We start from the raw sequence: 15,371 nt of genomic DNA, 5'->3' as shown, positions 1-15,371 counted from the left end.
TCAATATCAAAACTATTATTTTTTTATTTAAAAGTTGATTCATGAGCTTAACGAACATGTTCACTAGCTAACAAGCCGAATATTATGAAGTTTGAGTTTGGTTTGTTTATCTTAACGAGCATAATTAAACGAGCTTTTATCAAATCGAGATTTGAATAGCTCATAAGCGGCTTGGTTCATTTACACCCCTGGGCAAAACATTGCTTCATTTTCTTAAGTAAATTTTACTCTGATCGGTATGACATTCAACGCGCACAAGTTATGCTTGCACATGAGTCAACTTAATTTAGTACAATTCGGGCCTTAAATTTGCACCCCTTATACACCTACATGTGAGAGAGTCTCTCTTTATGTATTTGTTCACATCATCAATGTTTGTGTAATAAAATAAATCAACTATAACCCTATGAAAAAGACAACAAATTTGTAACCCTCTCACCTTTTTCCATGCTTTTGTAATCGTACAAAACACATAATGCTTCAAAAGTAAGAGAACTAGTGTCGCAAGCAAGAGCATCCAAGTTGATCGGAAACAAAAGCTAGACAGGTCAAATGATTCAAACATAAACTTACCCAAAATAGAAAATGAATCGAAGACGCCATCAGTGTAGGAGACGAGAACCCTTGAAGAGGAGGAAGACATCGGGAGTGTAGGAGATGAGAACCCTTAGAGCTCACGGTGAAATTAAGATGATGAAAATCGACACTTTTAGTTCAAATTAAAATTTTAATATTAAATGACATAATAAATTATTAATTTTTGGATCTCTATAAAAAATGGGTATAAAGTAGATATAAGGTAAAAACCTCTTGGGCCTCACCTCATGTCGAGATGAGGCACAAAAGGGCCGATGCATTATAACAAATATCTCTTATGATTTATCTCATTTGAAAAAAATATGAGATCACAAAATATGGGATCATATTAGATAAATAATGACAACTTCACTTTTTTGTTCCAATATGATTTAGATTTCCTATTGTCATTCTTAAAAATATCTCTATTACAATTTAAAAACATAATTATTATAATAAACATAGTTCTGATTTATAATTATTACATTTAAAAAATTGTAAATCTCAGTATTTATTTTAAAAAAACGCGCTTTCCAAGATTTCAAAAAAAAAAAAAAAGGATCTTTTTAATTTTTCGCCAATATTCAAACTCAATTTAAATGGATGAAGCCTGACAACTCCATCGCAACCCCATCGTTGACGTCTAATAGAAAAAAAATAAACCTTTTCTACTAATGAAATGGCAACGCGTGGACTCGTTGCAGTGTTTCCGCCGGCATTTCCATTCCCAGGTCACATCGCGACGGAGCAATCTCCATTTATATCGCACGGCACGACCAAATCGAGAAGTAGAAGAAACCGAGAGTTGAAGCGGAGGAGGAAGCAGATGGATTCATCCTCCGGCAAGAGCAATTCAAATCCATATCTTGCCGTCAACAGGCTCGGCAAGATCATCCAAAAGCACTCCTTTTCCTCCTCCTCCTCCTCCTCCTCCTCCTTCCTGCCGACCCCACCGCCGCCGCCGCCGCAGCAGCAGCAGCAGCGCGTCTACACGATCAGCAAGCGCGACTTCCGCAGCGTGGTGCAGCAGCTCACCGCCGCCAGCACTCCGTCGCACCCGCCTTCCTCTCCTCCGCGGCTCCACAAGATTCGCCCCGCGCCGCTCCCCCTCGCTTCCCCTACCCCCCGCCTCCCTTCTCCGCCGCCACCTCCCCTCAGCTCCGCTCCCGCCGAGTCCCCCGTCTCCGCCTACATGCGTTTCCTCCTCGCCTCCGACGACGGCAACAACCCCTCGCCCCGCCTCCCCTTCCCCTCCCCTCAGCCGCCGCCCTCGCCGTCCGCGTTCCTCGACCTGCTCTCGCCCAAATCCCCCTGCTCGCTGCTATCGCCGCCGCTCCTCCACTACGCGCCGCCGCTCTCGCCGGGCTTTTCTTGGCCGCCGTCTCCCTCCGCCTTCCCGCCCATCCCCAGCCCTACCTGGAGGAACCTCATGTAGCTCAACTGTTTGCGAAATTGCCCCAGAGAACCAAGCTCAAAGCTAGAATTTATAGTTTTATGTTCTAAACGTAATTTCTTTAGTTATATGATTAAAACAGTCTGATCACAATCCATGTTTCAGTGTGGTTTTGATGAATTCCTGTAAACAATAATATCAGTGGTTCAATCAGTTAACTCACAAACTATCCAGTGTTTTCAGAACTTGCTCCAAATTCCAAAATTATATTGAGCTAGATGTTCGTAATCAAGTTGAATTACACGAGTCTTGACTGGTTCAACCATTTGCCTCTGTCTAGTGAAGTCTGTGGACGATGGACTGCGTTCAAACTTGGACTGTTCCATACAGCTTAATAATACGAGAGAGGAGTGGACCAGTCTGCAATATAATTAATTACAATCTCTTTTTAAGTTTATCTTTTCATCCAGATTATAATTTAGATTGGAATGATTAGTCGAAGGTTGTCGGCGGTGAACAAGTGGCCAAGGGCCGATCTCTAGACGACCTTCAATAGTCCATCCTGATCTAAATTATCATCTAGATAGGAAGATAAATCTAGAAAAAGGTCACAGTCAATTACGATTGAAAAAGGTCACAGTCAATTACGATTAAGAATCGTAATCATGATCCAATTATAATTATATTATGAATCATCCACATCGTTTATATGGGATCGAGATGATGCTGCATAAAATATGAACGAGAATCCTGAATACGTGGGATGATGCTACGACAGATTTTGGTTGTTATGAAAAAATAATCTAAAAATAGTCTCTGAATGGATTCTAAATCCATCTATAATTCTTTTTAGGATAGATAAACGAAGAAAATTATCTCAACTCTCATATATTCATTCTAAGTTCTCTTTCAAGACAAAATATGGTCAACTGTTTTCCGTTAATAAATTTGGAGTTTAGAAATAAAATATGATTAATTTGCTTCACCTCTCAAATAGTTTTTTTCAATATTTATTTTGTGTTAATTTTGGAACTTTAATGTGTAATCTCTATTATTAATTACCTTTAATATAATTTTAAAGAGTCAATTAAATAACTAAATGGTTTTGGTAAACATTTACATGTGATATCAATAAAAAAAACATTACAATACTAATGCTCATCGAGACGATAATTGGGTGGTGATTTGAATTTGATAAAAGTTCGAGATGTGATGCAATGCTTGTAAGCATTTGATATGAGATTGAATCGACTTAAAAGATTTAGTGCTCAAGTGTGATTGGAGTTTGGGAGTACAATTTAGTAGTATCTTATTTCATTTTAAAGAAAAATAATAAATAATCATGTTACTTGGTACGATCAGTCTGATTCCATGAAAATTTTCTATCAATCATTAGGATAAATTAAAAAGTACTCATAATAGACGTCCTAAAATTCAACATTCTTTGATTATGAGTATCGTTTAGAAGAAAAATTTCTATAAATATATTATAGTTAGAAATCAAACTGCGATATTTGAGTAATAATTATACAACATTATTTTACTATATCATAGTCCCGGGATGAATTTCATTTTAGAGACAACACGAGTTTGGAAGCTATTATGCTAACTTTAATTCATTTGGGTTGATAGTCTCTTTTTTTTTTTAAATAATTTTCTTTCCGTATTGATATTGAAAATAAAGAATCTAAATATTTAAGATTAATTTTATAAAAAATACGAAGAAATTGAGGAGTTCTCGTAAATACATTTAAAACTTCAGTTCAAATATTTTTGATAAAAAAACTCATAATCCTTTCTCCTATAATTTTAATAATAAAACATTAGAGAAAATGTGGCTTCCAGTAATATCTAAAGTATAGAGGGTGATTTGGAAAAAAGTGAGACAAGAAAGAATATTTATTGTACATGCATTAACGAATTTGGTTCCAAAAAATAAAAAATAATATATAATGATCTTGAATTAAGAATTTTTTAAAAAAAAAATAAGATGGGCAAAATCTTATTTTAAACATTCAAAAATTTAAAGATCGGATTTGAATTTTGTTTTTGTCCTCGTTATGTATTTTTTTTTTTTAAACACCGTCAAGAGCTTTTAGAAGATTTTGTTTTTATTTTTTATATTTTTTTTCAACATTAAAATATCATTAATAATATGTATTTTTTTTATGAATGGATTTATCATGTGGCAACACCCCATATCTTAACCATCCCATCACCCCGAGGAGACATGAATGGACTTATCATGTCTTACTTTACCTTAAACTCAGGCCCGGTGCCTATACATAAGGCTTTAATAAAATAGAGACCCATTATTTTTTATACTTATTTTTATTTGATTTTTTAAAAAAGAAAATGTTTAATTTATAATCATAATTTTTAATATTTGAAATTTGTTTTAAAGAAAACATTTAGTTTTAATATTAATTTTTTATATCATTTTTGTTTTTAATAATTATTATTTTTAATTATATGATTTAAGATTTAATCAATTTTTTCTTTTCAATATCTCTAAAAATCTTAGTCGTATCTCATAATTTTTTTCCTCTCTCATTAATGCTCCGTATAATTTTCCTTCTTTATGAGTGATTTCATACTGATGGTACCTTTTTTTACTTAGTTAGTTAGAGATATTCTTAAAGGACTTCCTTCTTCACTATTTCTTTTCACTATTTCTTTTTCTTCCTGGATAAGAACCTAAATTGAAAGTTTTTTTATCACACAATACAAAGTATAATGCCAGTCTTTTTAAATATTAAATTATTATTATTTCCTTTTTTAAGTTTTCATGGAATCTTTAATGGCACTATTAACTTTGATTGTGTTATTTTTTTTAGTGTTCTTTTGTCTTCATTTTTCCAACTTTTCTTATTCTTTTATTATGGGTGTCTACGGCAATTTAGCTCCGTTGTTGACTACTAGAATATTCAGCTCTTCGTTCAATTTAACATCTGGAAAAGTCAGAAACTTAAATTTTATATAAAAAGTTATTTTTTAAAATTAATATTTTTTAAAAAAAATTATTTTTAACTCCATTGGTCCCAAACCAAATGCAAAAGGATTAGAATTTTTTTTAAAATATTAAAACCCTAATTTGTTTTATTCGCCTAGGGCCCGTAAAAACCTTAGGATAACTCTCCAATAAAACAATCATCATCGTAGCAACTCTTTCAAAACGATCTCATACTCTTTGAAAGAAAATAAATCAATAAGGATATTTACTTTAATGCAACAGTTTTTTTAAAGAAAAAAATTATGTATCAAAGATTCATTTTGTATCGGTTGAAAATTAATTCTAAAATCTACTAAAATAATTATCTATATATATCAACTATGTCAATTCACGAAGTTTACCTTCAACGTATAGCTTTCATGGTTGCTATATTAACTTAGAATAAAAGTATTTTTGATATAAAAAATACGATGATTGTCTTTTTATTTTTAAAAATAAAAATCACTTTCTGTTTTTTTTTTGCTCTTACGAAAATGAATCACCCGGACACGAGTCTCATTTCATAACACTTTTCCAGAACATGTAAAAATAATAGATATGAGTGTTTAAAAATAATTAAAATTAAATAAAGGTAAAATCATGATAATTTTAGGACATTTAAAAAAACTCGGATCAAATTAGAATTTGCTATTTGAAAATGACTTCTGTAGAGGTGGGACGAGCTCTTGTAATGAGGATTCGAAATTCAGAATATTTTATGTATCCGTGGTATTTGAATTATTTAGTAAATTTGAGGAGTTGAATATTTATTTTTTAAAAAAAAATTATATATATAATTGATTTTAATTTATGGAAAATAAAAAACAATTTATTTTATCATTTTTGAAATGTAAATTTAGATATATTTCTAAAAGGAATACATTTTTATTTTCTTACTTTTTTAAAAAAAAAATTGACGGAAAAACTAGAGGGGTTAAATTAAGATATTTTAAAATATGGTGGATCGATCGACATATTTTCTTGGATTTCTTTTGACCCGATGCGGTTCCAGACTTCCAGTTGCCTGCCCCCCAAACCTCGGGCGTGTTTTCTCTGGGATCGCTCTCTCGCCGCCGCTTTCTTTCCCTCCAAGAAATCCACTGGGTCTGAGATCTCGTCTCGCAGATAGATACGCCTGTCTTCTCCCTTCTCTCTTTGTCTTCTGCATCAGATCGCGACTGAAAGAGAGATTGCAGAGCGGAAATGGTGCTGTGGGAGATCACGCTGGCGACGGCCTACTTCCTGGGGTTGACTCGAACTTACCGTGTTGCCCTCAAGGCACAGCGACGCCTCATTAGCCCTCGGCACCCGAACCTTCGTCAATTCGTCCACAGGTGCGTTGGTTTGTCTGGTTGTTTACTGTCTATTTTCTGTGAATTTCACGTTTACTGCTTCCTCGTAGTGTTCTGACGTTTGAGTTTTTGTTCCTGTTCGTCGTATTCAATAATTCTGTGTTATGCTAGCGGTTAATTTGGTGGAACCTTTTAAATTTTAGCCCTCTGGTGTTTAATTGTCAATCTTCTCTCTTTGATGCGATTGTTGATTTCATGTTTACTGGTTCTGTATATTATCCTGAATTTTTAATTTAATAATGTTGATCGCGTTGAGAAATGCTATCTTTTGCTAGTGGTTATTTGGAGGAAACTTTTTAGGTTTTACACTGCTTCACTTGATATTGTTTTCTTGATCCTCATTCTTCCATTTCTGCAATCGCTAGATTGTTCTAGAATGCAGTTGCAAGATGATGATGATTTCCCTGAAGAGGAGTTTCCTCTGTGAATTGTCATTAAATAAAGATATGGTTCTAGAATTTACATAGATATTTTACTAAAAAAATATAGTTTGGGGTGATAACACGTGATAGGAACTGATTTCCCTTGAGGTGGTTTTTACAGGAACGAGATGTTTCTTCCGTGAATTATACTTCAATAACGAAATCACACTGGAATTACATAGATTTTTTATTAGTGATGGAGTTTGTGGTGATAATACTCAATAGGAACTAATTTCCCTTGCGATGTACTTTAGGAAAGAGGTGTTTCCTCTGTGATGACTTGGTGGTGTAATCAGCTGGTCAAAGACTCTGTTAGAAGGTTATTGTGGGTAAATTACCAACATAAAAGGGTTATAGATCATAGATTTATTTATTGTTGGGATAGCCTAAGGAAATTGGATCAAGCTAAGGGAAAGACTCTGTTGGTACGACCGTCCACTAGTTAGTCTTCAAGGTGCCTTCGGCTGGTGTCAAACTGTCACCGTGTCCATTGTAAGCTATGGAGACTGCGTCTGTGTGGATAGGATGTCCCTTTAGTTAGTTGCAGAGTGCTTTCCTTCCATAGAGGATATTCCTAGGTCGATAGGGAATGTGGAGGTATAAGGTCTCACCTATTGTTGGCAAATTTGGCCAATGCTAGTTTGATCAGAATTGGTAGTTGCTGATCTGATTTTGGCAAATTTCTCGAACATGCTTCAGGGTCATAGAAATGTTGAAAAAAATCACCTAAATTCATTCAGATGTCAATAAATCTTAACACAGTTAGTAATTGAATAAAAATTGGAAAGAATCAACAATCTGCAACAAGATTTGTTGGTTATATTGATCTATTTCTTCTTGACCCACTATGACTAGAGAACAACTTGGTTAGTTTATGAGAAGTGAGGCTCTCTCTCTAGCATCAACATCTACTTCTTGAGCATTTCCGGATTTGTCAAGGAGATTGTGGCAACGTGATCTGCCAAGGAGGGAAGAGCTTTGAATGCCCAGTCTACAAAAGCCTTTGAGAGTGTAGAGGGTTGATTTGGAGGAAGAAGGGAATTCATGGAGCTTGATCCCAAGATGTCCACTGTGATAAATTTCTTGACTTCAATGATGTATATCACAACTCATAAGATTGAAGTTTGTACTTCACCCATATTATTCTAATCAGTGACTTGCGGAGCTAGTCATATTTCTCCCAAAAGTAATTTCATATCTCTTCCAAAGTAAATCTATTGAGCATACACAACACATGCTTCACAATCAACGCACTTGTCGTTGAAGTGAATTTGATTGAAAAAATCCTTTGAGTTAATTATTTTTTATAAGAATATTGAATAGCTACAGGTAAACGATTTGTGTAAGATAAGATAATTATAATTTCCTATTAGGATACTCACCTCTCTAATTAATTGCCCACTTAATTTTCTTTCTTATCACCCTCGGTTTTCACCCCATGATAAGTTAGCATACATTTGCTCTAACCTTCTTCCCTAACATTGGTGAATTTGTTCTTGGGCTTCATACCAACTTCCTACCACTCTACGAGAGTTGGTCATGATTGAATTTGTTACCTTAACCACAATGAGGGGGCGCCGTAGGTAGGGGCTAGTGCTTTTGTTTGATCACCTTCTTCTAGAAGAGCTAATGCTTATGATTCTTGAGTATTTTGGTTTGACATTGCTTCATGCCCGAAAAGAAGTGAGCTAGGTTTGAGCTAACCTTGGATAAGGAAATCTTCTTGCATTTCTTAATGGTGAAGTAAGACTAAGCTCACGAGTTTATTAAAATAAGCTAATCAATAGGATGACTTCTTAACATCCCATGTTGCCACACAAGAGGAGAGACATGGGACGTAAAAGGAAAGAGTGGGATGGGTTTCATCACTTTTGGCTTTTGGCCTAGTAAGCCTCCCACTTGGAGTTCCCGTCATGATAAACATTATGGATAGCAAGTAAAGTAGTTCACTTTGCCACTAAACTTCTATCACTTAAATTTTCATTTTTCAACCACATTTCAAATGAATGGATTCCAAAGCTCCTTTGTTAGTCAACCTTCATAAATACTAGTATGTCATGGAAAATGTATTCTTTGCAAAACTTGCATACCCCTGAATAAAAACCTATAGAGAATTCAAGATCCAACGCCAAAAGGCAACTCTTTGTCTCTATTTATTAGCTGACATGATGCTCACATTATATATTTAAAAAAAAATAAAAAAAATTCTATACCATTTATAGATACTTATTTCTTAATCAATATGTTGAAAGCATATTTGAGAAGACTTCACATAACATATACTATATGCAGGTTATCTATGATTGATATTAAAATGATTAAAAAATATTTATATTAATATTGGAAATATTTATCACATGCAAAACAAGGATTATAAGTTAAAAACTTACAAGATATATGCTATAAGGTAGCTTAGAAGTTTAAGTTTGAATTAATTTAAATAAACCAAATAAAGTGTTTAGCTGCATATGTTAATTTACGCCTACAAGTTCAAATAAAAAATCTGGGTTACAAGAGTTGCCATTTACCTAATTTGAGATGTTCCCCTTTCTTTACCATCCCTAAGGTAAAACAGGGAGCAATAGGAAATTAACACATGTTTTTTCCACATCCATGAGGATCCATGGAAGAGTGGTGCCTTTGTTTTGTTATATATGGAGTCCCTGGTCTTTTTTCAAAAGAAGCAAATGAGACTTTTGCTAATAAAAGGGACATCATTCCCTGCAAAACACACCATATATGCCATAATATAGGCGACTTGTAAATTTGTGTAGGCCAAGGACTGATCAACTAAGAAGATTTGGGCAATGAGTTTTAATTTTTTCTAGATTTAATTGTCTTATACAATGATACCATGCAAAAATCTTTTTTAAGAATTATAAAACTCTTTATGATTAGATTTAGAGAGAAATGACTAAATATCTATGCAAAAACTAAGGTATCAACCAATACTACTAAGTGTTAGGCTATGTTTCCTACAAATGAAGGAAATAGCTAGGAAAAAATGATAAGGGAAAAAAAATAGTCATAGAAAAAGAATTGTGAAATAGTTTATGTCCAACACTTTTCTTGGAAAGAAGAAAAGAAGGGAATTTTTTAAAAAATTATTATTAACAATATATTTGCAAGGAAAAAATAATTTTGAATTGTTAAGTTTGGATTTGTGCTCCTTTATGTGACAATGAGCTTTTGGTCTAAATCTGATAAAAACAAAATAGAGAAAAACTAGAGAAAATTTTCCTATTTTTTCTTTCCCTTATTTCCATCAAAGGAAATGGAGGAAAAAAGTGCTATTAGAAAATTCTTTCTATCACTTTAGCTCCTTCCTAGTTTTCTTTTCAAGTATGATCCATCCATTTTCAGATGGAGAGAAATCAGCAAATTTCTTGTATCCATAGGAAAACAAGTATGATTGGATCAATTTCACTCAGTGTCGTAGCCTTAGTGGCAATTACAAATCAAGTAATCTCTCATCAAAACTTTGCAGCACAAGAAACCATCTAATAAAACCCAATAAGATCTCGACAGCAAGAGGTAAATCACTGATTATCTGATATGGTATTTAAAAAGGCTCATCAGCATTTCTCTAAATCTGATATGGTATTGTGCAATTCCCACCTCCTGTCAAGTGCATGAGAGGCAATGTTGGCCATGGTATGACCAATCAGGGGCAGCTCCTTGTTACTTTTCAGAACAAGAGAAGCAAGAGGCCATTTACTAATTCTTTTAAGGAACTGATTATTACTCCCAAGTTCCAACAGCAGTTAGTTGGCTGCCCGGTATGCATATTCCTGTTCACTATTGCAGGCTCAAGCTTCTACTACTTGCTTGTCTTATTGAGATGTTCTGTTTCGTATTATTCGTACTTTTACATTCTTCTGCTTATAAGCTGTCTCTATTCCATTAACAGTGGCTATTTTTGAGTATCAATTGATATTTCACGTTTAGACAGTTCAGATTATGATGTTTTATACTTTTGTGATGTTAGTGATATACAGAAATCGCTGATAGAATATTGTTTAGTCTTATTTACCATGCACATCTCTAAACTTGATGTATGTTCTACTTGGTAAATGTCTTGTTCAGGAGGGTTCGCACTGTGTTTGATGTGGCTGTCAAAGTTCACCAGAACATACAAAAGCAGGATCTCGCAGCAGGGAAGAATTTAGGGAATTGGATTCTACGTTATCTGGACAAAGCTAAACCATCTTCCCAAATTATTGCTCGTGCTGGGAAGCCTCAAACCACCAGCCCGTCCATCCCCCGCCATGCCATGATCCCTACTTATCGTCTTCGAACCCAGAGGAGCATCACGCGCATCACCGATCAGGTCAGGAGAGGTCGATTGTTCTTTACTCCTTGGGGCTTCCGGATGAGAGCGTTCCCGACTATAGCCATGATGATGCATCCAATGAACCCAGTAGGCTGGCATGGCCAATACAGGCATGTTTCTTCCGTGCCATCCAACCTTGGAGCATTCGAACATGGAGAAATAGGAAGAAGGTTCGAAGGTGTATTCCGCAAGGACATTGCACAGTGGATGATGCAGTAGCAACTTTCTAATGGTTTTAACTATCAGCTGTGAAAATAATGATCTTGTAATGGAATGTTTCTAGCTCAATATCTTTCAGAATTTTCTGTGGGCTTGTGTGATAGGGAAGAAGGAAAATTAAGAAGACTATATAAATCAGTATTCTCTCTGTGCCCGTGTACTAGTTGGGAAAACAGATTATATACGGTAAGAATGTCTTAAAAATTTATGCTTGAAAAGTAAGTAGAGAATGGATGAAGGATCAATCTTAAATATACTACTTATATACTCTATTAGTTGATATCAATTGCTCAAATAAATAAATTATAGTTACTGGAACATTTTTTTTTTTATAAGAGGACGATAATGAGCCAGTTTTATTCTATTACGTGAGTAGATTATATGGATTATTTTATATTATTATATTCTATCTCTTATTAAATTATTTATATTTAAATAAATTTTATTTTATTTTATTATTAACAAATCTTTTTCTTGTCTTTCATATATATATATATATATATATATATATATATATATATATATATATAAACAAGTCTAATCATCATCGTTTTATAGAATTTTCTTTTAATTGTAGGGATATTTTACTATCATATAAAAAATCTGACATTATCCTTGCTTTGGTAAATATTAAATATAAAGAACTGTAATTGTAAAATGTTCCATATTATATTCATGGGGTTGAAGACGATCTAAAGGAGAAGGGGCAGCCCCAGCTGTAGATCAATCGGCTTTGTGGATTACAGAAGAGGAAGAACCGAAGGAGGGAAAGATCCGGTCATGGGCGGAGACGACGATGTCGGCAAAGGCACCGCCGAGGACCCGGCGAAGTTGGATGACGAGCAGCTATCGGAGCTCCGGGAGATCTTCCGCTGCTTTGACCGGAACGACGACGGCAGCCTCACCCAGCTCGAGCTCGGTTCCCTCCTCCGATCCATCAGCATCAAGCCCTCCCCCGACCAACTGGATGCCCTAATCCAGAGGGCCGACATCAACTCCAACGGCCTCATCGAGTTCTCCGAGTTTGTCGCTCTCGTCTCGCCGGATCTCGTCGCCGCCAAGTCCCCCTATACGGAGGCGCAGCTACGGCGTCTGTTCGATATGTTCGACCGCGACGGCAACGGGTACATCACTGCCGCCGAGCTTGCCCACTCCATGGCCAAGCTAGGGCACGCCCTCACAGCCAGCGAGCTCACCGGCATGATCAAAGAGGCCGACACGGATGGCGACGGCCGGATAAGCTTCCAGGAGTTCTCCCACGCCATCACCTCGGCCGCCTTCGACAATTCCTGGCACTAAAGCCCGCTCCAGCCTTCGTCGTCAGTTACCAAATCAAAAAAGCTCTCTCCTTTGCAAATTTCATTATGTTCTTCGATGGATTGCCACCACTGATTGATCGGAAAAATGGAATTTTATAAGATTTGTACATAATTTTTCAAGATGCGTGCTAAATCATTGTTTTATTTTCATGTGAATCAAATGTTTGTTTTTCTAATTTTCTGTAATTTCCTTGTTATGCGTTTCCATTCCGCTTCATGTTCTGAGTTTGTAAGTATTGGTTTACCATTGCTTGATGGTGGAACTGATTAACTAACTTGTTATCATTATAAAAAACTAAAATCCTTCTATTAGAGCTTGTAAAAGTGTGATTTTGTTTGTTTGTTTGTTTGTTTTTCAAGTCATTTGATCTTCCATTTTAAGTTTTTGCTGTAAGTTCTTTCTCGTACTATAATTTTTCATGCGTAATCATACAAATTTAAAGACAGATTTCAACCAATTTTATGATATTTTGGAATATCATTATTCTATATATTTTTCGTCTTTTGAGTAATATTTCTATGAAGAAATAATGTTCTAAGATGTGTAATAATTTGATTATTATTATTATTTTTAATCGTGAATCATTTTAATTCAATATCCTCTGCCTAAAATTTCTTGGTTTCTTAACAATATAATAATTGATTTTTTAGATTTAATTTGTTAAACCTAAAAGCAAAACAAAGTAAGTCAACTGTAGCCACTGAAATTTATAATTTAAATTTGATTTTAATATAAATGATGTTGATTGTTTTCCTATATTGCAATAAATAAACTACCAATTATACTAATTAAGAGAAAATTAAAGACAAAAAATGGTTGAAATTGGTTTCTGTAATATCGTAAATTAATTAATTTTTTGGGCGAATAAGGAACTAATTTATAATATTATTACATGGGGGCACACATAAGGAAGAGCATTTATTTTAATGATGGTATTCAATATAAAATTTTCAATAATTTGACATGGTAACGAAAAAATTGTCATGAATTGAAAGGTTCATGATTGTTATAAATCATTAGTATAATTTTATTTTATATATATATATATATATAGTATTACTTCATTGCATTTAACTATTATGTACTACTAAAATATATAAGGTGTTCTTAAGTTTAAGTGTTGCTAAATTAAATTTTAAATTTAAACATGTAATTTTAAAATTTATATATAAATATATTTCATAATTTAAGGACAACTGAAAATATCTTTTTGTATAATTACCATCCAATTCTATTCTCTTTTATAAGATTTTTTTTTCAAAAAGATCTTTTTCAGCTGTTTAATAAAATGATGAGATTTTAAAAATTAAAATTATATTAACTTTTAATTAGTCCGACAACTAATAGATGAGATTTTACCTTCTTTATACATTAGTGAACGACTTGTTCTTTCTAATAAAATTAAATAGATTTATTTTAAAACTAAATTATTTTTTAAGAATTAATAAAAAAATATACACAATTATTTTTTTCTTATTTTAAATAAATGATAAAAAATTATTGAATATTTTTGAGAAATTTTATGTCTTTATTATATAATTATTTTGCATGAGAATTTTGGCGCAAAGTAAAATTATTACTATGTGATAAAAAGTCATGAATTTGAATCATATAAATAATTTTTTGTAAAAAATAGGATAAAACTGTTTGCAATAGATTTTTCACCGGAATCTCGTATGACGAGACTCGAGAGTTTCATGCACCAACCCTTTTATTATATAATTGTTTTATTTTTTTTCTATTTCACGTATATTTATTACAAGTATATTATATTTTGAGTCATTAATTGCTATTTGACATATTCACTTGTGGGGTTTATACGCTTTGATGAGAAACAAGTGTTGGTATTTGTCTCATTTTTTTTATAAGTAAAACTGAAATAAATAATAAATTCGAACGTACATAATAATATTCAAGAATTAGAAGCCAAAAAGTATCAAATCCGAATATATTTTTAGTGCCCAAATCGGATTCTCTATCCCCAAAATCTCCTATACCAATGTCTTACTTGTCACCTCAGTCCATCAACGGCCTCTGGCCACTGACTTAACTAGAAATATATTTTGAGGGAAAGGTGAACCCAGGGGATCATCATAAGTACGATCGGCGTCGAAATCCGGCTGAATTGAGTAGAATTTCCTCCACCGTCGATCAAAGCTCCTGCTCAGATCCGATCGGATTCTAGTGCTGATTGTGCCGACGACGATCTCTTAGGTTCATCTTCCCTCCAGGATATAGTTATAGTCGAACCGACGACTGGAGGTGGCCGACGGTGAGTTGGGGGCGATGAGTGGGACATGGGGACAAGAATAATTGGGGACAGAGGATCTGATCTGCCTATATACATGAATATGCATGCTCTTATAAATCCGCTTATGGTGCAATTGTTTGTCATTAAAGAAACTGTTATTCCGTGCCCTCCCTACCAGGTGAATCAAAGAAAACAAAGTAAGTGTTAAATATGTGAATGGAAAAGAGGTGGAAGAAGAGAGAAACTCCATTGTAAATGAGACTTTAGTCCTATATTGGAATCTTCAAGGTTTGTTGGTTGGTTTTATATTGATTCACATGTATTGAGGATGTGAACAAATGCATGGGGAGAGGTTCCCTCTCACGCGTGGGTGCGCAGGTGGGTGCAAATCCAGGGCCCAGATTGCACTGAACCATGTTGACTCGTGTGCGAGCACGACTTGCACGCGCCGAATGCCGGACCGGTCGGGGCAAAATTCGCCCAAGTGGAAAATGTTTTGTCACGTAAACCTTT

General features: G+C 34.3%; 3 protein-coding genes across 3 annotated transcripts; all 3 read left to right on the top strand.

Moving 5' to 3' along the window:
* Positions 1-1,255: 1,255 nt before the first annotated feature.
* LOC122038067 (VQ motif-containing protein 9-like) lies at positions 1,256-2,174 on the top strand. Its single transcript, XM_042597639.1, has one exon. It carries the CDS (start codon positions 1,256-1,258, stop codon positions 2,009-2,011), a length of 756 nt encoding a protein of 251 aa, XP_042453573.1. The 3' UTR covers positions 2,012-2,174.
* A 3,791-nt stretch (positions 2,175-5,965) lies between these two features.
* On the top strand, positions 5,966-11,505 carry LOC122055591. Its single transcript, XM_042617098.1, has 3 exons — positions 5,966-6,065; positions 6,158-6,295; positions 10,822-11,505. The coding sequence occupies exons 2-3, from the start codon at positions 6,165-6,167 to the stop codon at positions 11,285-11,287; spliced, it is 597 nt and encodes a 198-aa protein (XP_042473032.1). The 5' UTR covers positions 5,966-6,065; positions 6,158-6,164; the 3' UTR covers positions 11,288-11,505.
* Positions 11,506-11,965: 460 nt separating this feature from the next.
* LOC122053855 (probable calcium-binding protein CML18) lies at positions 11,966-12,676 on the top strand. Its single transcript, XM_042615802.1, has one exon. It carries the CDS (start codon positions 12,068-12,070, stop codon positions 12,584-12,586), a length of 519 nt encoding a protein of 172 aa, XP_042471736.1. The 5' UTR covers positions 11,966-12,067; the 3' UTR covers positions 12,587-12,676.
* The last annotated feature ends 2,695 nt before the right edge of the window (positions 12,677-15,371 follow it).

The sequence above is a fragment of the Zingiber officinale genome, chromosome 1B, assembly GCF_018446385.1.
Source record: "Zingiber officinale cultivar Zhangliang chromosome 1B, Zo_v1.1, whole genome shotgun sequence".
Taxonomy (NCBI): Eukaryota; Viridiplantae; Streptophyta; class Magnoliopsida; order Zingiberales; family Zingiberaceae; genus Zingiber; species Zingiber officinale.
The sequence above is the reverse complement of the archived record's forward strand: the minus strand, read 5'-3'. Positions and strand labels throughout refer to the sequence as shown.

Coding starts and splice junctions, on each gene's coding strand:
- LOC122038067 (XM_042597639.1), top strand. CDS start 1,256: ATGGCAACGCGTGGACTCGTTGCAGTGTTTCCGCCGGCATTTCCATTC.
- LOC122055591 (XM_042617098.1), top strand. CDS start 6,165: ATGGTGCTGTGGGAGATCACGCTGGCGACGGCCTACTTCCTGGGGTTG. Junction 6,296..10,821: donor CTTCGTCAATTCGTCCACAG/GTGCGTTGGTTT, acceptor TGTCTTGTTCAG/GAGGGTTCGCACTGTGTTTG.
- LOC122053855 (XM_042615802.1), top strand. CDS start 12,068: ATGGGCGGAGACGACGATGTCGGCAAAGGCACCGCCGAGGACCCGGCG.